At 36.7% G+C, this 25,890-nt stretch overlaps 1 protein-coding gene across 8 annotated transcripts in view; it reads right to left on the bottom strand.

The window, feature by feature from the left end:
* Window positions 1–6,890: 6,890 nt before the first annotated feature.
* SMAD5 (SMAD family member 5) overlaps window positions 6,891–25,890 on the bottom strand; it is a 50,012-nt gene continuing 31,012 nt past the window's right edge. For all 8 annotated transcript variants that reach the window (XM_003829249.6, XM_003829250.6, XM_055112712.2 and 5 more), the window contains 3 exons: window positions 16,946–17,167; window positions 14,965–15,221; window positions 6,891–12,281 (listed from right to left, as the gene is read on the bottom strand). In XM_003829249.6, the coding sequence (XP_003829297.1) occupies window positions 12,138–12,281; window positions 14,965–15,221; window positions 16,946–17,167 (623 nt within the window). In that variant the 3' untranslated portion in view covers window positions 6,891–12,137. The remainder of the gene's footprint in view (window positions 12,282–14,964; window positions 15,222–16,945; window positions 17,168–25,890) is intronic.

Below are 25,890 nucleotides of genomic sequence, written 5' to 3'. Positions count from 1 at the left end.
GATGTCTCTACAGGGTTGCAGTGGCCTCAGCCACTTAAGCCAAAGGCTTGGCCACTTCAAATGAATAGACACTTTGGGAATAAGTTTCTGGGTAATTGAGCCTGCATAGACCTGGAATCTAGAAAGCACACAGGGTCAGTAAAGGTATTATCTGCCAGCACTGTGAACCCGAGTAACTTGGTTCTCTTTTCTAGGATAGTATTAGACTGAGGGGTAATGGGTTCTTCCTCATGTTGAACCCAGCCCCAGACTCTCTTCTGGGAAGCAGGGATGTGGCTGAATTTAGATCTGTCCTCTACAATATTTAGAATAAGTGGACTACAACATGGTGATTGGATATTTAGGTGGTGTTAAAATTGAATGCATATGTCTTCCCAAAATTCATATGTTGAAGCCCTAACCCCCAGAGTGGCTGTATTTAGAGTAAGAAAGTAAAGTTATATGAAATCATAAGGGTGAAGCCCTGTTCTGATAGGATTAGTGTCCTTGTGGGACCACAGATTGCTCTCAACTCTGGCCAGGCGCAGGCACGGAGAAAAGGCCATGTGAGGACACGGTGAGAAGACGGTTATCTGCAAACTAGGAGGAGGGCCCTCACTAGAAACCGACTCAGCCGGAACTCAAATCTTGGAGGACTTCTAGCTTACGGAACTGTGAGAAAATAAATTTCTGTTTAAGCCACCCAGTCTATGGAAGCAGCCCAAACTAAGAGAGATGACTGTCTGGGTGTAGACCTGTGCATACACATCCTCCTGCCCTTTTCCCTCCCACCAGTTCCAAGATGTCTTGAAACCACCTTTGGAGAGCAGGGCATGGCAGGCTAAAAATAGGAATAGGGCCCATGTCACAGGTGTTTGGGTTCCTCTGCTATAACCAGCCACAGTGAGCAGCCAGAAGGGTTGAGGTAAACGCATTTTTGTTGGTGGGGGTTGGGGGAGAGGCTGGAGATCACGGTGGGGAGGTAGCTGCAGATGCTAGGAGTCAAGGAGAGGTAGCATAGTGGTGACCAAGAGTCTGAGTTCTGGAACCAATGACCTGAGCTTGATCATCCACTCCATGCCTTCATCGTTATTTCTGTATTTCTGATAGCCTGTTTCATCATCTGTAGAATAGAGATGACAATACCTTCTTCAAAGGATTTTCAATATGGAGTGAAACATTATCAGTAAAGTGTTCAGCTCATGTTTGCTATGTAGTAAATGCCCTGAATGTGAGCTATCATTATTAACCAGGATGGCCATTTCAGAAGTGCATGCAGTGGTACAAACTACTTTTTGTCAGTGACCTGTCCTTTTTCAGCCATGTGCTATCAGGAAACAGTAAAGAGGTCTGTACTTCCCAACAGGTATGCCCAGAGTTGGAGGACAGCTATTCTGGGTCTTTTCTCACTTTGCACTTTCCCCCTAAACTATCTCATCTGCTCTCATGGCTTCAGTTGCTTTTCAGATGACTCTCTCCACACTATCCCTGAGCCCACTCAACACCTCCATTTGGGTATCTCATGGGAAACTTCGAACTCAACAAGCCTAAAACTCATCTGTCTAAATTAGATCCTCCTTCAGTCTTCATCTGAATAGACTGCACCAGCGTATGGCTGCCCAAAGTAAAAAATGCATGGTGGTCATTCTTGACCCTAAACTCTTCCTCATCCTTCAATATGTAACTCATCACCCCCTAGGCACCACTCTACTCCATCTACTCCTGTCTATGTCCACCATCACAACCCTAACTCAAAGCCCTACTTCCATTTTTGTCTCTCCTCACTCAATAAACACATCTGCCGCCAGCCCCAGCATATACACCAATGGCTTCTCTTTGCTCTCAGGATTAAACACAAAAGCCTAATAAGGACCAGAATCAACTGGTCCCACCAGCCTCGTCTTCTCTCACTCCTCTTACACTCCAGTGGCCTTTCAATCCCTACCTCTGCCTAAGCTGTTTGTTTCTCCTCCTTCCTCTGGCTGATGCCTTCTCATCCTTCAGGTCTCCAGTTAAATGTTTCTTCCTCAAAAAGGACTTGCCTAAATCCTCAGGTAAGATTATATCCTCTCATGACCCCATATTGCCTCCCCAATCATAGCTAATAAATAACTGCATAATTAGTAGCCCAATGCTTCTTCCCACTAGTAACATGTAAGTTGTATGAACAGAGAACAGGGACAACATGTGTCCTGTTCACTGCTGTTTCCCAATGCCTAGCACAGTTTTAAACAGAAAATAGGCAATAAATATTTATTGAATTAAATACAGAGGGAAAACAGAGCTAAAGTAAATTTAAAAGGTGTATTTACATTGGAGCACATATCCTTTGATTTTCCACCTTAAACTAACCTTGTATCAGGTGAAATATTGAGTTGAACACTCCTTTATTGATTGGTCTTCCAAGTGGCTGGTTTCCTAGCGGTGGTAATCCAAAGTTCTTAGCAACTAACGTTTCCCGTCTCCACCTGTGTAACACTTCAGTTATTACTATATCTCCTGCAGAGACTAAAGAACAAGCAATTTAATAAAAGTTTGTACCTTTAGCTATTTCTGCTTGAATTATTCATTTTCTGCAGAAAAGCACAGATCATTGCAGTAACATTCACATGCCTTCTGAATTGCCTTGAATAAGAACTGGTTAAATCACTGCTTCACATAACAACTTCCTCATCTTCCTGGACTTCGATCAAAGATTATTTACTCAGTGAAACCTTCCCTGGCTACTATATCTAAAATTATAATTCCACCTTGTTCCCCAACCCTGGTATATTCCTTTCCTGCTTTATTTTTTTCTCTTTGGAACTTACTAATAAACACACCATATATTTTATTTACCTTGTTTGGTGTCTTCATTAACCAGAATGAAGATCCTTAAGGGAAAGAATTTTTGTTTTAACCACTCTTATTCCTCAGCCTGACATCTAACAAGCCCTCAAATATTAGTCAAATGAATGAACAAGCTCATACGGCTCAGGGCCAGAAAAAATAAAAATATTCAGAAACACAGAAGTAGAGTCTATAGTTTAAAATAACCCTCATTTGTGGGTCCTGCTTCTCCACCCTCCAAAACTGATTAACCTAATGAACTCGGAACTACTCTGTTATAGCTTCACTTTCCATGAGGACAAGAACAATGATTCCAGCCCTACTGCCTACCATAAAGTTGGACCTGTGTTAATCACTCAATTGGCAAGTTAGTATTAATTAGGTTACAGTCCAAGCTGCTATAACAAAGCCATCCGCCACTCAAGTTTCTTTCTCACAGTACTCTTTCAGGGGTAGCACAGTACTCTTTCAGGGGTAGCACAACTGTCATCCTCATCCCTCGGCTTCCATGTCCACTTCAAGGCATCTGTGCTAGATCCTGCCTTCATATCTGCATTCCAGCCACTGAGAAGGGCAAAAGAGCAAGGGGTGCATTCCTCTTCCAGATATAATGCAGAAGTGGTGCCTATCACTTCTGCTAATATCCTACTGGCCAAGCTTAGTCACATGACCATACCTAGCTGAAAAAAAGCTAGGAAATGTGGTATCCAGCTGGACACAGGTGTTCTGCAATGAAAGGGCAAATGGGCATTGGTAAGCTTACAGCAGTTTATTAAACAGACAATAAAAGGAAAGGACCTTCTTTTCATATGAACATCATCTCTCCAGCCTTACTAGTTACACATTACTAGTTTGTGCCTGCATTCTTCACCTTCACTGAATTCACTAACTTGGTCTAAACAATTCTAAGTTAATGAAAACCACATTTCACAGAATTTTATGTAAACAAAAGGCAATTAGGGAAAGTTTACTGTTACACTTCTGAACTAATGTTGGCAAAACTATAAAGTGGACAAAATCTAAAAAACCCTCTAGACCCTGTTGTTTCTTCTTCCTGAACTTCTCCCCCTACATCACCCACACACACTCTTCAGCAAAATTAATCTTTTATTCTGAAGCACAAATATGGTTCATGTATTTGTTTTATCATACGTTCTCTCTCTCAAAGGTATTCCTTGTTCCCACTCCCACCTGAGTGCATGAAAGGCTTGCCCCTTATGTACAACAGTTAGGGAAGGATATTACGGGGTCTAAACCAGGGCACTAAAATCACACTACAAAATTTGTAACACCCCAGCTTCTGTAAGCTGTGTAATTAAAAGTACACTTTTTGGGGTTATTTTCTCTTGTCGAGCGTATCAAGGAAACTATGCCCTTCCTACTTTCTTTGGGAAAATATTAAATGTTAACAGGTTAAAGCTCTAACTTGACTATTAATTTTGCAGGTTCTACAAGCAACAATTCCAAGAATTTGATAACTTTGGAGCAAAAGTCCAAAAGTTCAAAGAGAAAGGATATGAGTGCTTTCTTAGCTGAATTTCCCCTTCTTCTCAATTATACTTTAGCCAGCTCCCACAATACCCCACCCCACATCAAACCACTTCTCAGGCATAAAGAGAGCTAATAAAACATTGAGCTAGAAGCAATTCAACTAAGAAGTAAATATTACATTATTTAAAAGGTAAATTCTAATACTTAAAAAATGCACTTCTTGCTTCAGTACTCTCATGCATTCAACAAATATTGGTATGCTTACTTATAACGTATCAAGAACTGTTCTAGCAGTGGCAACACAGGTCTGTCCTCACAGATCTTACATTCCCATGAGGTAAGACGGTCAATAAACAGGGTAAAGAAATATATATGTTGGATGGTGATAAACGCTATGCAGAATGAAAGGCTTTCTTAGGTACAAAGAACTCAAGAAACACTTTGGAACCAAACCAATTTCTCTGAGAACCCTTTCAAAAAGAGCTAGAGCTCCATCTATAATCAGCAAAGTATGTGTCAAAGAAAGCCAAGGATCAATGTACAGTGACTACCAGAACAGGTTAGAAGGGCACACTCATAAACCTTTGCTACTGGTTTGGGGGTTTCAGTTTTAACTTTTCTGTTAAAATTCTCAGCATTTATCTCAAATGAAAGTATTATTTAAAATGAAATAATGAAGGAGGTTTATTAGATGGGAAGGGGTAACTGATTAAGACAAAGTATAAGGATCTTTTCAAAATCCATCTCTAAACATCAATAAACTGCCTCAGAAAATCTCTCACTAGGAATTATACACACACCCATTTGATATAATATGGATAAGTCTTCACCACCAGTCTAAATCCCTCTTCCCACCTCCCATCCAACATACTTTAACATGGAGATGGTTAAGCAAGCTGCCCATAGCTCTTCTTTGAATTTTCCCTATAGCCCCATTACCCTTTTTTTAAACAGAAAAACTGATTTAGATAGAAAGAACAAGTTTTGTTTTTGCAAAGTTTATGACAGACTTACAAATTCAATGACAAAAATCAGTAATATTTAAAATGTTAAATGGGAAGGGTGTTTTAAAAATGCTTCCTTCTTTCAATCATAAATACTACAGAGCTCTAAATAAATCTTCCTTATAAGCATTGCTGCAGTCTACTGACAATCTTAAAAATGTTTATAAAACGATACCTGCATCAAAACTGCTGTAATACAAAATAGTATTAGCCACTGTCCCAACCCCTCATCACCTGAACTGTTTTGGCTACAGCAACCTGAAAACTAATTATCTTAAACCCAAGAGAAGCCAACATCCTCTTAGTGCTCACTGAACCTTCTTCTGCTAGGACAAGTGTGCTATACACTTCTAAAACAACCAGTGATGTTGCTACAAAATACCTTACAAAATGCCTTTTAAGTAAAAAGACATAGGAAGGAACTGATTCTCAGAAATTGGTAGGAATGTCCAATCTTTTGGCTTCCCAAGGCCACAGTGAAGTATAATTATCTTGGGCCACACATAAAACACACCAACACTAACGATAGCTGATGAGCTAAAAAAAAGAAAAAAAACTCGCAAAACAATCTCATAATGTTTTAAGAAAATTTACCAATTTGTGTTGGGCCGTATTCAAAGCTGTCCTGGACCACATGCAGCCCATGTGTGCAGGCTGGACAAGCTTGAATATAGAGTCTTTTTTATCTAAAAAAAAAAAAAAAAAAAAAAAAGAACAAGTGCTTTTATCTTTATCCTTTAGGGTTAATATGTAGTTTGGGTTTTTCTACATTTCTGGCAAGGGCACATGATTTTTCACCATTCCTTTTTTTTTTTTTTTTTTTTGAGACGCAGTATCGCTTGTTGCCCAGGCTGCAGTACAATGGCATGATCTTGGCTCAGTGCAACCTCCACCTCCTGGGTTCGAGAGATTCTCCTGTCTTCAGCCTCCCAAGTAGCTGGGATTACAGACACGCGCCACCACACCCGGCTAATTTTTGGATTTTTAGTAGAGACGGGGTTTCACCATGTTGGCCAGGCTTCTCTTGAACTCCTGACCTTAGGTGATCCACCTGCCTCAGCCTCCCAAAAAGCTGGGATTACAGGCCTGAGCCACTGTGCCTCGCTCACCATTCCTTTCTAATTAGAATGAGTTTGCATGTCTTGTATATGTAATTCAGAGGTTGGTAAAAGTGTGCAACACAGTGACAATGATGCAAAGTCAGTCTGTGATTTAAAATTTTTTCAAAAAAGAAGACAAAAGGACATAAAAAATTGTAAATTCACAAAGTGGATCATCAAAGGTTGATACACTGAGGTCAAGCAACATAAGAAGTAATTATTCTGAATCAAAGAACTAGTGGAAATGTAAAAGATAGTAACAATTTTAAGATTTGAGTTCTTATGTTCTAAGTACTGTTCTAAATACTGTATTTGTATTACACTTCAATTAATCTTCCCTCAAATCCTTCCTATGAAGTAGACTTTTCCTTTACAGGTCAGGAAAGTGAGGCATAGAGTGGTTAAGCAACTTGTCTAAGCTATGAGGCCCATGACTCAAACGCAGGCAGGCCAACTCCAGAGCCAAAACAAAAAAAGACACATTAAGCAGGTTTTGAGGTTTATTAAAGTAAAGAATTAGCAAACAATATGCAAAAACAAAGTTCTTAAGAGTTATGGCTTTGAAAAGCACAATATAGTAAAACCTAATACATTTTCATAAGTATCAAAATAACAGAATTGAAGCATGTTGCTAGAATTTCAGCTTCTACAACATAAACAGAAGCAAAACAAATACAAATAAGCAGCAGACCTACAGTGCAGCCACTAGCTTGGTCTTCATTATCTGTATATGAAATATCTTTTTAAGAAAATGTGGGCAGGTAGATACAAACATTCTATTTCCATGATTACAATCCTCTTCGATTTTAAAATAAGTGAATTTCAAAATACAACTTACGCCAACCATATTTTTAAAAAAAATCACCTGCCTAACCATTATCTTCTAGAGTTCCTATAGTTAAAATACTTTATGAATAAATCAATGCAACATCATCTTCAATGATATTAGAAGGGAAAATCTGACCCTAAAAGATTTTTTTTTTTTCCACAAAGAACTTGGGATTCTTTGGCCTTACTGGAGTTTTGTTATAGCTAACACCAGTCTGTATTAATTAAGAAGGCACTATTAATGAGGGACGGAAAAATCTACCTGTACACAAAATTCTGTACTTTAACACCATCTTCAAATAAACCTTTAAAGGATAATTGTTTACGATCATTTTAAGAATTTTAAGAACTGAGTTATTTGGACAAGAACCATACAAACCTTTTTCACTCTGCCATGAATGATCGAAGAATCCTGCTCTAGGACTGGATCTTTTCAGAGAAAATAACTTATCACCTGTTTTACTGCAATTGCTACTAGCAATTATTATGTAGCATGTGCTCTTCAAAACAGAAATAAAAATTGATGTGTGAAATCCCTTTCATTGGTTTTGGTAAACCATCCAATTTTGGGCTGTCATTTCAATTATAATACAGTTGTATTTTAAGAGATAAGATAATCCAATATAACAAAGGCTTGATAAATATTGTCACTCTGTAATCAGGACATACTAAACTGTAATTCAGCGAATTCCAAAGAACTTTCCAGGTTTCTGTCCAGCAGGTAGAATTCTTTGTTTATGCAGAAGAAATGCCTTCAATTCTCACATTTGATTCATGCATCTTGTGTGATAAGAAAAGCTCCTAAGAATCTTACTTATATCAATGAGAAAAATGCTGCTGCTCTGGGAGACCTGAGATTACTCCCCAAAAAGCTGCCCTAATAATATCTGATACCACCTATAAACCACCACTTAGGAAAACTCTCTCCATAAAAATCACCAAACACTTCTAAAACCACCAGGCTACCTACTACCCTAAGATACTTGCTCATCTAGCTGAACAATATAACGATGACACACATTTATATTCATACCCAAGAGATTAGGTGAGGATTTAACTAGTAAGACAAAGAAGGGATCTGACATTCTTTAAAGTTAAAATGTAAGTCCAAAATATAAGTCATCACAAAAGGCTGAACTCAGTAATTATCAAAAAATTCTTCCTTCCTCATGAAGTAAAAAGGATATTTATATATTTTAAGTGGCAAAGGTGATAATCATCCAAAGTACTATTAAGCAATTGATTAGAAAAAGTATAAAGAAATAGATCTAAATTGGTACATCAGATGTTCTCTATCACAGAAGTACAGCACTTTGATAGGTACTATCAAACTTTTTAGAGTTTCTCTGCTGTTGGAAGAATTTCATTTTTCGTATAAACTTTCTCTTCCAACAAAATACTACCACACAGGGGAAGAAACTGTTCCCCACAGGTACCCTCAGGTAATATGGAAGGTTTTTAACATGAACCCCAGTTCTAATCTTGACAACAGATTTCAGGTATGAGTACTTAATAATCACTTCACATCCTGAAGGATATCTTACTCTCAAATGTTATGAAAGGTATAAAATAGCTACATCCTCTATCTGTGCCATTAGATGTGGCTTGTTGAACTGTCTAGTACTCTTACTCTGGATTTCACCTCAGAAACCCAACCAATTCTATTATTTTTTTTATATAGCAACAATACAATGTGAAAAATTATTTATATTCTGACACACATATTTGACATTTTGATTGACGTCTTCCTTAAATTTCCTCTTAAAAAAAGGGTTAGTTTTAGCAGATCAATAACATGCCTACTAGTTTACATTTCACGTCAGCCAGGCAATACTGACCAGACCAATACTGACCAGACCATAAATATTATGTAGAGATGTTAAGCAAATTCATCTCTTCTATCTTGCTTTTTGCCAATCAATATCTTTTTGTTGCTTTAATTCATTACTGAGATTTCATTCTATTCTGCTGTTTGCATTACCAAACTGGTTGCAATTTTATTATTCCCAGATTCTGTCTTTTCAGCCAGCATAAATATATTGTACATGCTATGTGATTATTCTAGTGGTGCTAGAATTTTACTATAAAACATTCTGTAGATTAAATTAAAACATATAACCATAATTTGCTAAAATGGTTTCTTTCAGAGGTACTTTCCTTTCACTAGCCAGTTTTTAAAAATCTTACTAGCAAATTTTATCTCCTATACATAGATATATGAAAATCCTTAGGGACTGTAAGAATAGCTGGACTGAATAAAATTTTCATTTAAAGTCCAAGGGTGGGGAGTTGACAACTTTTAGGAGATACAACAGGCTTATAGTTCTCTGTCAAACTCTTAGTTGTTAATAGCTTTAGTACTGTCACTCATGAGACACAACTCCTAAGAGAAAACAAAGAAAAGGCCAATCACGTAAGATCTTAACTCAAGACTGTGGCATAATGACCCCAAATAAAAACAATTTTTAATTAACTCACAGTAGAAAACACCAATAAAACAACTCTCTAATTTCCACTAGTTTACTGCAGCCCAATGAAGTTGATTACATACATCAGTCATTCAATTGGAGTAATTTTTTTCCTACAAATTTGTTCCAGAGATCATGCCATAAGCCTGGTTAAGTAAAAGAATGATGAAAATGCCAAAGTTCTATCAAGTAAGCAAATATTCTCTTTCGTGTGGCAGACAGAACTCTGGAAGAAACAGAATGCATGTCATGTAATACTTACATTTAAGGCTCAGGTGACTGTCAGAAAGTATTTCTTTTACCCAGCAAAGAACTGTGAGCTGAAACACAAATGGCAGTTCATCTGAAAGAACTAAAACCATCCACTGGCTGCACATTGAAAAAGCAATAAATAATGACACAGAAAACAAAAGAAATTGCATAATTCTTTCCTCGAAAATGCTTTTTTTTTCTTCACAAGAGCAGAAAGGACAAAGTGGAAAGTCAAACCAAACTAACATTTTAAACAGAAGAATGATATGACTCCATATACTTTCAAAAGGCACCAGAAAATAAAGCTTTCACTGATAGGTAAATTAGGTCATTTTTTTTTCCAAAATAATTTCTTCATTCTCATGTCATAACTAAGTGTCCATTTGACAGCTCCTGAGAAAAAAACTGGTTCAAAGTTCTTTATCCAAAGCCAAAAACATGATTGATTAAATGGATATTTTGGAGTTCGTTCATGTCTTTTCTCTCTAAAGATTGTGTTTTGGGAGACTAGCTTCCACATAAGTACTTAAAAAATGGAAAAAGAGGATCATCGATAAATGAGAGAAGAGTCTATATTCGTTGATGGGTGAGTGTTTTGTTTTGTTTTGTTTTTTGAGGCAGAGTCTCGCTCTGTCGCCCAGGCTGGAGTGCAGTGGTGCGATCTCGGCTCACCACAACCTCCGCCTCCCAGGTTCAAGTGATTCTTCTGCCTCAGCCTCCCAAGTAGCTGGGACTTCAGGCACGCACCACCATGCCCAGCTAATTTTTGTATTTTTTGTAGAGACAGGGTTTCACCATATTGGCCAGGCTGGTCTCGAACTCCTGACATCATGATCTGCCTGCCTCAGCCTCCCAAAGTGCTGGGATTACAGGTGTGAGCCACTGTGCCCAGTCGAGTGTTTTAAAATCAGCTATCCCTACATCCACTGCTGATTCATTTAGTATCAAATCAGTAGCCTCATCCTTGGGGCCCAACTGAAGAGCCTCCTACGGCTCCAGTGCATAGGTCCTTGCGTAGGGAGGCTGATACAAGTAAGCTGATACTTGTAAGAGCAATGGGATTAACTACATGATTCTCCAGCACTGATAACACCCATAAAACTGTAGGGAATTAAAAAGGCACCTTAAGTTGGAGCTATAGAATAACAGTCTTACAACCTAGGTTGAAAGTAAAACAAAAACCAGAAAAAAGCATAACTTCCTACAAATGTAATCTATAAATTGCAGTGTTTGTTAATACAAAAAAGGTACCAAGGACGTAAGGATAAGCATCTAAGTCCAAGTCACTTGAGTGTATTTTATCAAAGGTTATGCTAAAAACTGTCACCCATAAAAGTGCAAAATAAAAGATTAATGCATGTCAAAAACAGAGTTCTTGCAACATTGTCCAAAAGCAGCAAACATAGTTGAACAAGGCTGTGCATGCACTGTCACTAGCTATAAAGTAATGCTTATGACAGATTTTGAGTAAATGACGTATACTTGAGATCAGTTATTTGCAAAAATTTTTTTAAAAAAGGAAATGTCTTACAAAAGATATATAGCATGAAGTCACATTACACTGAAGAACACTTATCTGTATTAAATGTAAATTTTATGTCATCTAGAAAACTATCATTTTGCTTTTACTGAACACTACCAGTTACAGCAGTGCATAGTGTTCATTCAAATAAAACTTTATAGTTTCTTTTAAGCCCCTACCATACACTTTTGCAAAACAATGAATTGTACTTTTTTTTTTAAGTTGGTGGGACAAAGAAACTGGTAAAAGTACAGCTTCTGGAAGATCGAGAGTAGGAGGGAAAACTTACTCTTCACTGTATATGCCCTCTTATAAGCTACTATAAATTTTTCATCATGTGATGCATTTTCAAATAAATTTAACAAAAAATTGTTAGGGCAATAAAGTAAAAGCATGTTCCAGTTTAAGATCAATGCCAAATTTCTGAACTGGGGCATAATACTTACTCTGCATCTTTTACAACACTTCTGAGAGTTAATCACATGAACATGAATACAAACAAATGTAGATTCATCACAAAATACAAATGTATTGGTCACAATTATGTAGAAAAAAATAAGCTGTAATATCTGTTTTCAATGTAAGCTCACAGTATCTGTACTCAAAGTTTCTCTAAAATTAAAACAAGTCCACTAACAATATAATTGAAAAGAATACTTCTGCATTATGAAACAGAAGATATGGGGTTCAGAGGGGAGCCCATCTGAGTAAGGACTTTATCCAGCCACTGAAGAGGCCCATGAAGATGAATCTCAATCCAACATGGGGTGCTGGTTACATCCTGCCGGTGATATTCTGCTCCCCAACCCTATGAAAATGAACAGATATCATCACAAATCCCTCTTTAAACTGTCAACCACTCTAAACCAATTTTACCATAAGAAAAAGATAGCTTTTAACAGTAGAGATATGTAGAATTTACATAAAGAGAATAACTATCACAAAACCAGTCTTAGTATTCACCATGAAATTAAAAGACAACAGCTACATTATTTAAAGATTCATGAATTCTAAAATAATATATAATTCCCTTAAAAGAAACCCTTAGAGCCAGTTATAGTTCATAATTTTTTTTAATCTTAGAAAGGTAACACAGTACAGTATCTCATAATTAAAACAAATATTTCTGATCTGAGATACATTCTCCCTTAATGGGATAAATGCAAAATAGAAAATCACCACTAGAACACCACAGTAATAATTACTGTAGACAAGATATATTGAAGAATGCAAAAATTGTGGGTAAAATATAAAGGAGAAACAGTGTATTTACATAGCCCCAAAGAATCTGCCTGCAAATATTTATAAATACCATTTTCTCTTAATTTCTTTGTAAGACTTAATGACTATTTAAAGGAAAAATTTTAACTGTATTATAAGATATATAATGTGCAGATGTAAAATTTATGAATAGCACAAAGAATAAAAGAAGGTAATTAAAACTCTTCAACAGCAAGGTTTTCATATTTTACATTCTAAAAATAGTACAATATTAACTCTAGGTAGATTGGGGTATGTTAAAGATAACATTTGGTAATTCCTGGAGAAACCACTAAAAAACGTAAAGAGATGTCACTTAAATACTAATAAAGGAATCATATATAAAAAATCAAAATCAAAATCATAAATAGCCTCATGTAAGATCATGTCACATGTCAGAGTTTCTTTTTTTCTTTTTTTTTTTTTTTTGAGACAGAGTTTCTCTCTTGTTTGCCCAGGCTGGAATGCAATGGCGCAATCTCGGCTAACTGCAACCTCCGCCTCCCAGGTTCAAACAATTCTCCTGTCTCAGCCTCCCTAGTAGCTGGGATTACAGGCACCCACCACCATGCCCGGCTAATTTTTGTATTTTTTAGTAGAGACAGGGTTTCACCATGTTGGCCGGGCTGGTCTCGAACTCCTGATCTCAGGTGATCCACCTGCCTTGGCCTCCCAAAGTGCTGGGATTACAGGTGTGAGCCACCTCACCCGGCCCAGGTTTTTTTTTTTTAATGAAAAATTTTTTATTTTCAAGTTGTTTGAATATCAGATAAGGCACTGTAGATATTGATCAATACATGCATGTATAATTTAATGTGGCAGTCACATAGTGATTATCCTTTAAGGGTGGAAATTACTGGGATGAACTGAGCTGAAATCTTTAGCCTAAAACTGCAGATAAAAATTAAAATAGAAATTTTTCACTTTTATTTTCCTGGATTTATCAGGTTCTCTGGTTTACTGCTTATGGTAGTCTTGGCCCAGGAAAACTGGGTTGGGGAGGGAGGGCGGTCAGGGGAGTGAAGAACATTGGGGAGTGGAGATTAAAATAAATATGCAAAAGTCACATTACTGTACAAGAAGGGAGAAATACCTTCAGGGTAACCAGTAAACTGATGTATACAATAGATCTACAGCAAAGTATCATGAAAACACTGGACTGGGGCTGAATACCAAAAAGAAAAAAACCCATGCACAGCGTGTGACAGGTGCTCTTCTTGTGCTAAATTCTTAAGAACCATGTAGATACAGTACAGATTGCTTAAATACATGACTAAAATTCTTTTCAGATTTTAAGCACAAATCTTTGGAATGTCAATATAGTCAGGTGAAGAGAGTAGATGAAAAACTTGAAAAGTTCCTTTGAACTTTGCAAATCCTTAATATTAAGGTTGGTGGAAAAGTAATTGTGGCTTCTGCCATTACTTTTAATAACAGTACTTAGCTAGAAATGAAATAATTTTAGTATTCTAAAGAATTCTGCCAAGTCACCCTAATGAAATCTAGTAATAATAATCAAAACTGTTGAAGTTAAGAGACTCAAATAGCAATTTTAATATTAAATGCTGATATGATTTGGCTGTGTCCTCACCCAAATCTCATCTTAAATTGTAGCTCCCATAATTCCCACATGTTGTGGAAAGGACCCAGTGGGACATAACTGAATCATGGGGGCAGTTTCCCCCATACTGTTCTCACAGTAGTGAATAAAGTCTCATAAGATCCGATAGTTTTATAAGGGGTTTCCCCTTTCATTTGGCTCTCATTCTCTCTTGCCTGCCGCCATGTAAGATATGACTTTGCTCCTCCTTCACCTTCCGCCATGATTGTGAGGCTTCCCCAGCCACGTGGAACTGTGAGTTCATTAAACCTCTTTTTCTTCATAAATTACCCAGTCTTGAGTATGTCTATTAGCAGCATGAAAATGGACTAATACAAATGCTTTCTAGAAATTTAGTCTTTTAACTAAAATTCCTTATAATCTCAGCCCCTATTCAATATCAAAATCAATATCAATCATGCATTTTATAATGTCTAAGATTACAAAATGAAATCTTAGATCTATTATGTAGTTAAAATTACAAATTCAATAACTTTATTTAAAAACCTGTTAAATCAGTCCAAAAGCAATTATCAACTTTCATTTAACAAATAATTTTTAAAAATTATAACCTAAAGTCATAATATACACATTTATAGTGACTCAAATTATGTTAGAGGTCACAACTCACCTTGACAAAACTCATCCGAATGGTACACATTTTGGTGAGCTCATATACTGCCTCAAACCCATGGTTGACAGATTGAGCCAGAAGCTGAGCAAACTCCTGATTGTTAAAAATTTTGAGGCTGCAGCTGCTGGGAATCTTACAGACAGTGGTGGGATGAAAGCCATGATGAAAGTTGCAGTTCCTACTCTGTACAAATATGCTGCTGTCACTGAGGCATTCCGCATACACCTCTCCACCAACATAGTACAGATGAACACCTTAAAAAGACAAACATCACAAGAGTCAGCTTAAAGAATCATTACAATGAAACCAAATAGACTGTATGGTGCAACAAAAGTACCCATTAATCCACAGCAAACTTCCAGCAGTCTTTAGACAGAAGTTACCACTAGATGGCCTTCTGCTGCCAAAGATAATCAAGAGGTTAATGTCTGCCTGCATCTACAAGAGAAGCCTCAAATAGGCAGCATATTAAGTTATCCATTTTTAGGTTGTTCTCTTTTTCCTTTCCCAACAATCATTTATCATCTCTATGAGAGAAAGAGAGGGCTAAAAAAAAAAAACCCCAAATCATCTTTTGATGAGTCCTTTCAAATAAATGCTCAGTGCTATCAACTATCATAAACAGTCATTTGACAGACTTTTGCACTCTTTGTGCTAACAAAGAGGACAGCAACACTAAAAAAAAACCAAAGTTACATATATAATTTCAGGTCACAAGAAGAGCTTTGAAATGGCAGATTTATCTTACTTAAAATTTTTTTATATTTAAAAATATATATGTTCCTTTGCAAGATGTGAGGGCAAAAAAAAGAAAAATTTTAAAAATATATAAATATGCGGAAATAGTTTTAACATTAAATATTCAAATTATATAACTAAAGCTAGTCACCTAGTATGTTCCCAACATATCCCTCCACCACCCCAAAACTAACCCATGAAAGAAAAGGTCCTAGAACTATATGCTGGGGAAAAAGAAAAAACTGATTCTAGAATTTAATAATTCACAAAATAGATTTCCCTTAAATTACTCCTACTGTGATGGAAGAAAAAAAAAAATCAATGCCTAGAAGTGAGGCACTTCACTGAAAAAACTAAGGCAAGTTGGCAGTAAACTCAAAAGACAATGAAAACTTTGTTTCGTAACTTATTTTTGGCCATAGGATTTTTTTGAATCACTTCTATAAGAAATCCTATCACAATTATATTTATTTACCTTTTATTCCTATTTTGGACCAAGATGCCCTCAAGTTAAAGAAGCAAAATGCAGCAAGGGGTAAAAACAAAACGTCTCAAGAAACAGGCAATACACTTTACCTGGGATGGGTTTCCTTCCTGATCACTTGATGCATGAGACTTTGACATTTTATTGCAGTATGAAAAGGGCCCGGTTTGTTATGGCAACTATCTTGCAGGATGAATTATTAATAAAACCTTATTGCCTAAATTTAAAAGATGGGAGCAGTGGTGGTGAAGCCACTGGGGTATCATTCACACTAGATTTCCCATTTCTAATTCCGCTCCTCTCACATCATGGTAACACTTACAAGTCATCTCAACCCAAAATACTCCACAAATACCTTAATTATAAAATTCTAATCCTTCACCAGCATTCATACACAATATTCCATAAATATGTGTTGTGTATTTACAATGAGGCACTCTTCTAGCTACTGGGGATACTGCTGTGAACAAAGCAAGTTTCTGTACAGCTTATGTTCCAGTCAGGGTAACACTCAAAAAACAAAGTGGTAGTATGATTTCAGATCCTTAGCACTGGGAAGAAACACTAAGCAGGACAAAAAAATGAGGGAACATCATGTCTTTATTTGATTAATACATTCTTCAATATCGGCAACTTAAGGCAGAGGCCACGTGTCAAACTTCTTTGTATGTTTCTAGCACCTTTCACAATGCATGGTTCATGACAAGTACAACAAATGATTGAATTCGATTAAATGTAGGAAAATGACAAGATTACCTTTTCCAATATGTCGCCTAGTGTTTTCAATTGTCGAATTACGATTAACATTTGACAACAAACCCAAGCAGAATCTACTTTTGTTATTTGAAGGATCTGTGAATCCATCTACTAACACACTAGTAGAAGATGCATGAAAAGCTTCTCCAACACGATTGTTTAATTCATAGTAGACTATTGAACACCAATGTTTAGGCTCTTCATAGGCAACAGGCTGAACATCTGTGAACAAACCAGACAGAGAAAGAGTTTAATAAATATCAGAAACTCAGATTGTCCATGTGTTTATCTTTTAACCCAACCCAAGTATTACATGAAAAAGAAAATTTTCAGATATTTCACAAGTCTCACTGTCCTTCCTAGCTGTGAATCTATATCCGAAAACAAGCACTAGAAATCAGCTTGAATATGACAATTTAAAAAGTTATAGAAATACCAGGATCGGCAATAGTCGTAGCTTGCTCAGGCTATAAAATACCGTAAGGCTGAGTGGCTTAAACAACAGAAATTTATTTCTCACAGGTCTGGGGGCTGGGAAGTCCAAGATCAAGGTGCCAGAAGATTTGGTAACTAGTGAGGACCTGCTTCCTGGCTTGCAGACAGCTGCTTTCTCACTGTGTGCTCATATGGCCCCTCCTCAGTGCATGCTCTTAGAGAAAGATCTGTTTCTTTTCCTCTTCTTATAAGGGAACTAATCTCATTATGACAATCCCACTCTCAAGCCTAATTATTTCCATCTTCAAATACCATCACACTGGTAGTTAGGACTTCAACATATGAATTTTAGGGAGATTCAATATGGTCCATTAGCATTCCACCCCAGCAACCCAAAATTCACATCCTTCTTACATGTAAAATACACACATATATTCTATCCCAACAGCCCCTGAAGTCTTAACTCATTTCCGCATCAACTCTAATGTTGTAAACCCAGTATCATCCAAATATCATCTACATATGACATGCGAGACTTGAGGCAAAATTCCTCTCCAGCTGTAAACCTATGAAACCAGGTAAGTTACGTGCTTATGGTGGGACAGACACAGGATAGATGTTCCCATTCCAAAATGGAAAAACAAAAAATAAGGGAGTGATGATGGGTCAAGGAAGCTGAAAACCTAGCAAAGCAAATTGCATTAGGCCTTAAGGCTGGAGAATAAACCTCTTTGGTTTGATGTTCTACCCTCCCAACCCTCTGGGTGGAGTGAGGAGGTGCCCAGGCCTTGGTTCAAAACATGAATTTTGGGAGGACACAATTCAGAACATAGCAGCAACAACACATTTTTAATTGTTTTTCTAACATAAACTAATTCAGGTTTAAATTTGAGACAAAAAATTCTTTTTCAGAGACCTGAAGGATTTAACTATAATCAGTATCTGTAAAATTATTTTAAACAAAAAAGTTAAACTAAAAAACTAAGTGAGACTCAGCAAATTAGGAATAGAGGGGAACTTCCTCAGCTTGATACGGAACATCTACAGCTAACATCATACTTAATGGTAGGAAACTAGAAGGTTTTCTGCTAAGATCAAAAACAAAGCAAAGATGCCTCCTCTCCCACTTTTCAACATCATACTGGAAGTCCTTGCTAATGCCATAAATAAATAAAAGGTACACAGATAGGAAAGGAGGAAATTGTCTTTGTTTGCAAATTACATGATTGTCTATGTAAAAATAAGAAAGAACTGACCAAAAAAATTCCTGGAACTAGTAAGCATTATAGCAAGGTTGCAGGATACAAGGTTAATAAGCAAAAGTTGATTGCTCTCCTATACAGCAACAATAAACAAATGAAATTTAAAATAAAAAATTATAATTTACATTAGTATCCCCAAAATTAAATACTTAGGCACAAATATAAAAAAATAGGAACATGCTCTATGAGGAAGACTACAAAACTCTGATGAAAGAAATCAAAGAACTAAATAAATGGAGAAATACTGCACATTCAAGAATAAGACTCAATATCGTCAAGATAGCAGTGTTTCCCAGCTTAATCTATAGAATAATAATACCAATCAAAATCCCTGCAAGCTATTTTTTGGATATAGACAAAATGATTCTGTACTTTACATGGGGAGGTAAAAGCCTCAAAATAGCCAACACAATATCAAAGGAGAAGAACGAAGTCAGAGGACTGACACTACTTCAAGACTTACTATAAAGATACAGTAATCAAGATCATGATAAAATAAAAGAACAGACAAACAGATCAAAGGAGCAGAATAGAGTTTAGAAATAGACCCAAGTAAATACAGTCAACTGGTCTTTGACAAAGGAGCAAAGACAATACAATGGAAGAAAAAAAAATCTTTTCAAAAAATGATACAGGAAACAACTGGACAGCTACATCAAAAAAGTAAATCTAGACTAGACCTTACACTCTTCACAAAATTGACCCAAGATGGATTACAGACCTGAATGTAAAATGCAAAACTATAAAACTCCTAGAAAATAATACAGGAGAAAATCTAGATGACTTCTGGTATGATGATGCCTTTTTTTAGGTACAATTCATGGAAGAAATAATTGATAAGCTGGCCTTCATTAAAATTTAAAACTTTTGCTCTGAGAAAGACATTGTCTGGAGAATGAGGAGACAAGCCACAGATTAGGAAAAAAAAAATCTGAAAAAGTTCTATCTGATAAAAGACTATAATTCAAAATATACAAAGAACTCAAAAACAATCTGATTAAAGTATGGCAAAAGATATGAGTAGGGAGCCCACCACAGACTCACAGATTGGTCAAGTAAGCATGTGAAAAGATGTTCAACATGTTATGTCATTAAGGAATTGCAAATTAAAACAACTATGAGATACTACTACACACCTATTAGAATGGCCAAAATCCAAAACAATGACAACATCAAATGTTGGTAAGGATGAGGAGCATCAGGAATTCTCATTTATAGTTGGGAATGCAAAATGATACAGCCATTTTAGAAGGCACTTTGGCCGTTTCTTACAAACCTAAACATACTCCTACCATAAAATTTGGCAATCATGCTTCTTATTCAAATGAGATGAAAACTATATCCACATAAAAAATCTGCACATGAATGTTTATACCAGCTTTACTCATAATTGCTCAAACTTAGAAGCAACCAAAAGGTTCTTCAGCAGGTGAACAGATAAACAAACTGTGGTACAACCAAGACAATGAAATAGTATTTGGTGCTGTGATGGTTAGTACTGAGTGTCAAACTGATTGGATTGAAGGATGCAAAGTATTGTTTCTTGGGTGTGTCTGTGGGTGTGTCGCCAAAGGAGATTAACATTTGAGTCAGTGGACTGGGAGAGGCAGGCCCACCCTCAATCTGGGTAGGCACCATCTAATCAGCTGCCAGCGTGGCTAGAATAAAGCAGGCAGGCAGAAGATGGAAGAGCAGACTTGCTGAGTCTTCCGGCCTTCATCTTTCTCCTGTGCTGGATGCTTCCTGTCCTCAAACATCAGACTCAAATTCTTCAGCTTCTGGACTCTTGGACTTAGACCAGTGGTTTGCCAGGGGCTCTTGAGCCTTTGGCCACAGACTGAAGGCTGCACTGTCAGCTTCCCTACTTTTGAGGTTTTGGGCTTGGACTGATCCACCCCTGGCTTCCTTGTTCCTCAACTTGCAGATGGCCTATTGTGGGACTTTACCTTGTGATCACATGAGTCAATTCTCCTTAATAAACTCCCTTTCATATATATTACATACATCCTATTAGTTCTGTCCCTCTAGAGAACCCTAATAGAGATGCTAAAAAGAAATGAGCTATCAAGCCATAAAAAGACATGGAGAAACTTAAATGCATATTACTAAGTGAAAGAAGCCAGTCTGAAAAAGCTACATACTGTATGATTCTAACCACGACATTTTGCAAAAGGCATAACTATAGAGACAGTAAAAAGATCAGTGGTTGCAAGGGGTTGTGGGGAAGGAGAGGTGAACAGGCAGAGCACAGAGAATTTTTAAGAGGTAAAAAATGATTCTGTATCATATCATAAGGGTGGATACATGTGTTAAAAACCCACAGAATGTACAAAACCAAGAATGAACCCCACTGGATAATAATCATGTGTCAATGGAAGCTCACTGACTATAACAAATGTACCACTCTGGTGAGAGATGCTGATAACGGAGGAGGCTGTGCCTGTGTGGGAGAAGAGAGTATGTGAGAACTTTCTGTACCTTCCACTTAATTTTGCTGTGAACCAAAAACTGAACTAAAAAATAAAGTCTATTTATAAAGAAAAACAAAAAAACAACTAAATGAACATTATCTTTGGGTAAATAGAGGTATATGTTTAAATTTTACATGCCAGAACTGCCTACAGAAAAAGGTTTATACACAATATAAAATACTGGCCAAACTCATTAATATAAAAGTCAGTAACTCATAATAGACACAAAGCATAGAAGAGATACATGGAAGCTCTACATCCCAGCACCCTTCCTGGAGCTGAAATCAAGCAAAGAAATCACAGACCCTCAATTCTCTTTCAAAAAAGGCAGGAATATGGCCGGGTGCGGTGGCTCACACCGGTAATCCCAGCACTTTGGGAGGCCAAGGTGGGCAGATCATGTGAGGTCAGGAGTTCAAGACCAACCTGGCCAACATGGTGAAACTCCGTCTCTATTAAAAATACAAAAATTAGCCGGGTGTGGTGGCACATGCGTATGATGATCCCAGCTAGTCGGGGGCTGAGGCAGGAGAACTGTGAGCCGAGATTGTGCCGCTGTATTCAATCCCGGGTGGCAGAGCAAGATTCCGTCTCAAAAAAAAAGGGGCAGGAATAAAATAACACCAAGGAAAATGTAAGAGTAATCACATGGTCTATGTAGGCAATTTAAAATAATTGGTTAACTTTTTTTTTTTTTTGAGATGGAATCTCGCTCTGTCATCCATGATTGAGCACAGTGGCATGATCTCGGCTCACTGCAACCTCCACCTCCCAGGTTCAAGTGATTCTCCAGCCTCAGCCTCCCCAGCAGGTGGGATTACAAGCACCCACCAGCAAGCCCGGCTAATTTTTGTATTTTAGTAGAGATGGGATTTCACTATGTTGGCCAGGCTGGTCTCAAACTCCTGAGCCTCAGGTGATCTGCCTGCCTCGGCCTCCCAAAGTGCTGGGATTACAGGAGTGAGCCACTGCGCCCAGCCAACTATTTTTTTAATAGAATAGTTTAACTTTTAAAACTCAATTCTGAGTTTTATATGGCAAAGAACTCAGATGAGAAGAAAGAGAGGAAAATAAATCAATTCTGAGTATTCAATGGCAAAGAATGCAGATGAGAAGGAAGAGAGGAAAATAAACCACTGTAAACCCAAAGAAGTCTTAAGAGCTCAGATTTTAAAGTTTATACAAAGTTTATACATGTAGAGGCCCATTCCTAAAGACAGGTACAAATGAGTCGCATGAAGTTATAAGAGTAACATCAAGAAGATTAGAGCTAAGAACGAGCAGAAGCTTATAGAAAAAAAAATGCTAGGCAAAACTAAAAAGGCAATTTTGGTTAAAAGGAAAAGAGGAACCAGAAAAGCACTGCCTCTGCTCAAGGCAGAAGACGTATTGTTGCTAACAGGTGGTTCCAGGCATTGCCGTTTAACTTTGATTTTCTTTTTGTCACTTTTTTGGCAAAAAGAAAGGAGAAAATACACATAATCTGACTGAAATGAGAAGAAATTCTAGTGAAAAAGGTATCTACAAAGGTGAGAAAATGTGAGTATCAAGTTCCTCTAAAGGGGCTCAGTTGTTTGGCTGAGACAAATTACATTCCAATGGACATCTAACATATAACACTATTAAATGGCACTATGATCTCTGGAAAATCAGGAGAAAAGAAAAGGAGGTTAAGTGGAGTAAATACAGTCCATATTTTCAAAAGGAGAATAAAGTGGAGTAAATACAGTCCATATTTTTAAAAGGAGAAAAATAATACTATTTATTGTGTACGGCCTAATGTTGTGTGCTAAAATCATTACATGTATTGACTAATTTAATCAACATATTAATAATTCCAGCATATCATCCCTATTTTGTAAATGGGGAATCTCAGGCTTAGAGATTTAAAAACTACCTACATTGCAAAGCAAATAAGTAGAGAAACAGGAATTCAAATCCAGAAATTCATGTTCCATTTTTATGGTAAATGAAGGTAGATTTTAAATTATAGGCAAATTAATATAGTGAGATTTCTTGATAAATTCTAGACATTATAGAAACATTAACAAAACTATTAGGGGTCTGGAAATTTAACTGCTCTTAGGAATACAGAGCACTCAATATAACACACATTCAGTATTATCACAAACATAGAAAACACATAAAAACACATTGTTTTAAGAAACGTATAAAATAGCAGTACATATTTCTAAACTTGGGACAAACTAAGGAGGTTAAGGTCTCAAACCAAAGTGGCATTAAAGCCACAATGACACCATAAAGATATACAATTTTTCATTTGTCAATTATCCAAAAAAAAAAAAAGATAGACAAAAAAATACAGAACAACCCACAGTGAGATATCTCTTCATACCCATTAAAATGGTCAATATCTAAAAAATAGAAAACAAGTGCTGGTGAGGATGTGAAGAATATGGAATCCGTGTGCACTGTTGCTGAGAATATAAAATGGTACATCCACTGTGGAAAACAGTATGGCTGTTCCTCAAAAAAGTATAAATATAATTACCATGTAATCCAGTAATTGTACTTCTGGTATATACTCAAAAGAAATGAAAGCAGGATCTCAAAGAGATATGTGTACGCCCATGTCCACAGTAGTATTATTCACAATAGCCAAAAAAGTGAAAGCAATCCAAGTGTCTATCAATGGATGAATAGATAAACAAAATTTGGTATATACATACAACGGAATATTACTCAACCTTAAAAAGAAATGAAATTCTGACATTGCTACAATATGGATGTGCCCTGAGGAAAAATAAGCCAGTCACAAAAAAAAAAAAAAAAAAAAAAAACAAATATTGTATGATTCCATTTATATGAAGTACTTAGAGTGGTCAAAATCATGATTAGAAAGCAGAGTGGTGGTTGCCAAGGGCTGGGGGAAAAGGAGAATAGGAAATTTTTATTTAACAGGTATAGTTTCAATATTACAAGGTGAAAAGAGCTATAGAAATGGATGGTGGTGATGGTCACACAACATTATAAATGGATTTAATGCCACTGAACTGTACACTTAAAAATAGTTAAGATGGTAAACTTTATGTTATATATAGTTTGCCATAAAAAAACAAAAACAAAACAACAACAACAAAAAAACAGGGCCAGCCTGGGCAACACTGTAAGACTCCATCTCAACAACAACAAAAAAATTGGCCAAGCATGGTGATGCATGCCTGTAGTCCCAGCTACTCAGGATGCTAAGGTGGAGGAGCACTTCAGCCCAGGAGTCTGAGGCTCCAGTGAGCTATGATCACGCCACTGCACTCCAGTCTGGACATGACAGAGCAAGACTCTGTCTCTAAAATAAATAAATAATTTAAAAATTAAAAATAAAACAAAACAACAAAAAAATAGGGGGAAAAACCTTTATAGGAAAGCTTTAGCAATCAAGACTATGAGGTATAGATATGTAAGCCAACAGAGTCCTGAAATAAACCCTGGCATTTACAGTCAATTGATTTCTGACAAAGATGTTAATTCAACAAAGAAATGATACTCTTTTCAACAAATGGCAAAGCCAACTGGATTTCTATATGCAAAAAACTTAATGTAGACATTTACCATATACCACATACAAACTTAACTCAAAAGGAACCACTGACCTAATATAAGAGCTAAAACTATAGAACTTCTAAAATAAAACATAAGATAATATTTTCATTACCTTGGGATAGACAAAAATTTCTTGAATTCAACACCAAAAGCATAATCTAGAAATGAAAAAACTGACAAAATGGATTTCATCAAAATTTAAAGCTATTACCCTCAAAAAGATGTCATTAAGAAAATGAAAAGAAATCCACAGACTGAGAGAAAATATTTGCAAATCATATATCTGATAAAGGATTCATATCCAGAATATACAAAAAATTCCTACAACTCAGTAAGACAACCCAATGGGCAAAAGATTTAAAATAAACACATCAAAGAAGATATATAAATGGCCAACAAGTACATTTAAAAAATGCTCATCATTACTCATTAGAGAAATGCAAATTAAAACCACAATAAGCACTTTACACCCACTAGAATGGCTATAATTAAAAAGCCAGACAATAACAGGTGTTAGGAGGATGCAGAGAAAATAGAACCCTCATACTTTGCTGGTGAGAATGTAAAATGGTACTGCCACTTCAGAGAAGTTTTATAGTTTTCTTAAGTAGTTAAACTTACCATGTTATTCAGCAATTGCACTCCTAGATATCTATCCAAGAGAAATAAAACAATATCCACAAAAAGACTTACATGCGATTTTTATTTGTTTGTTTTTTTGAGATGGAGCCTCGCTCTGTTGCTCACACTGGAGTGCAGTGGCACTCCACTCTCAGCTCACTGCAACCTCAGCCTCCTGGGTTCAAGTGATTCTCCTGTCTCAGCCTCCAGAGTAGCTGGGATTACAGGCATCTGCCACCACGCCCAGGTAATTTTTTATTTTTATTGTATTTTTAGTAGAGACGGGGTTTCACCATATTGGCCAGGCTGGGGTTTTGAACTCCGGATCTCAAGGGATCCACCCGCCTTGGCCTCCCAAAGTGCTAGGATTACAGGCGTGAGCCACTGAGCCCAGCGGCAAATGTTTATAATAATCAAAATACAGAAACAATTCAAATGCCCACTGACTGGTGAATAAATGTGATATATTTATATAAAGGAGTACTGTTAAGCAATAAAAAGGAACAAACTATTGATACATGCTACAACACGGATGAACCTTGAAAAAACATGCTAAGTGAAAGAAGGCTACATTATTACATGATTACAATTATAT

Source organism: Pan paniscus, chromosome 4, assembly GCF_029289425.2.
Source record: "Pan paniscus chromosome 4, NHGRI_mPanPan1-v2.0_pri, whole genome shotgun sequence".
Taxonomy (NCBI): Eukaryota; Metazoa; Chordata; class Mammalia; order Primates; family Hominidae; genus Pan; species Pan paniscus.
This window is presented reverse-complemented; position numbering and strand designations above follow the sequence as displayed.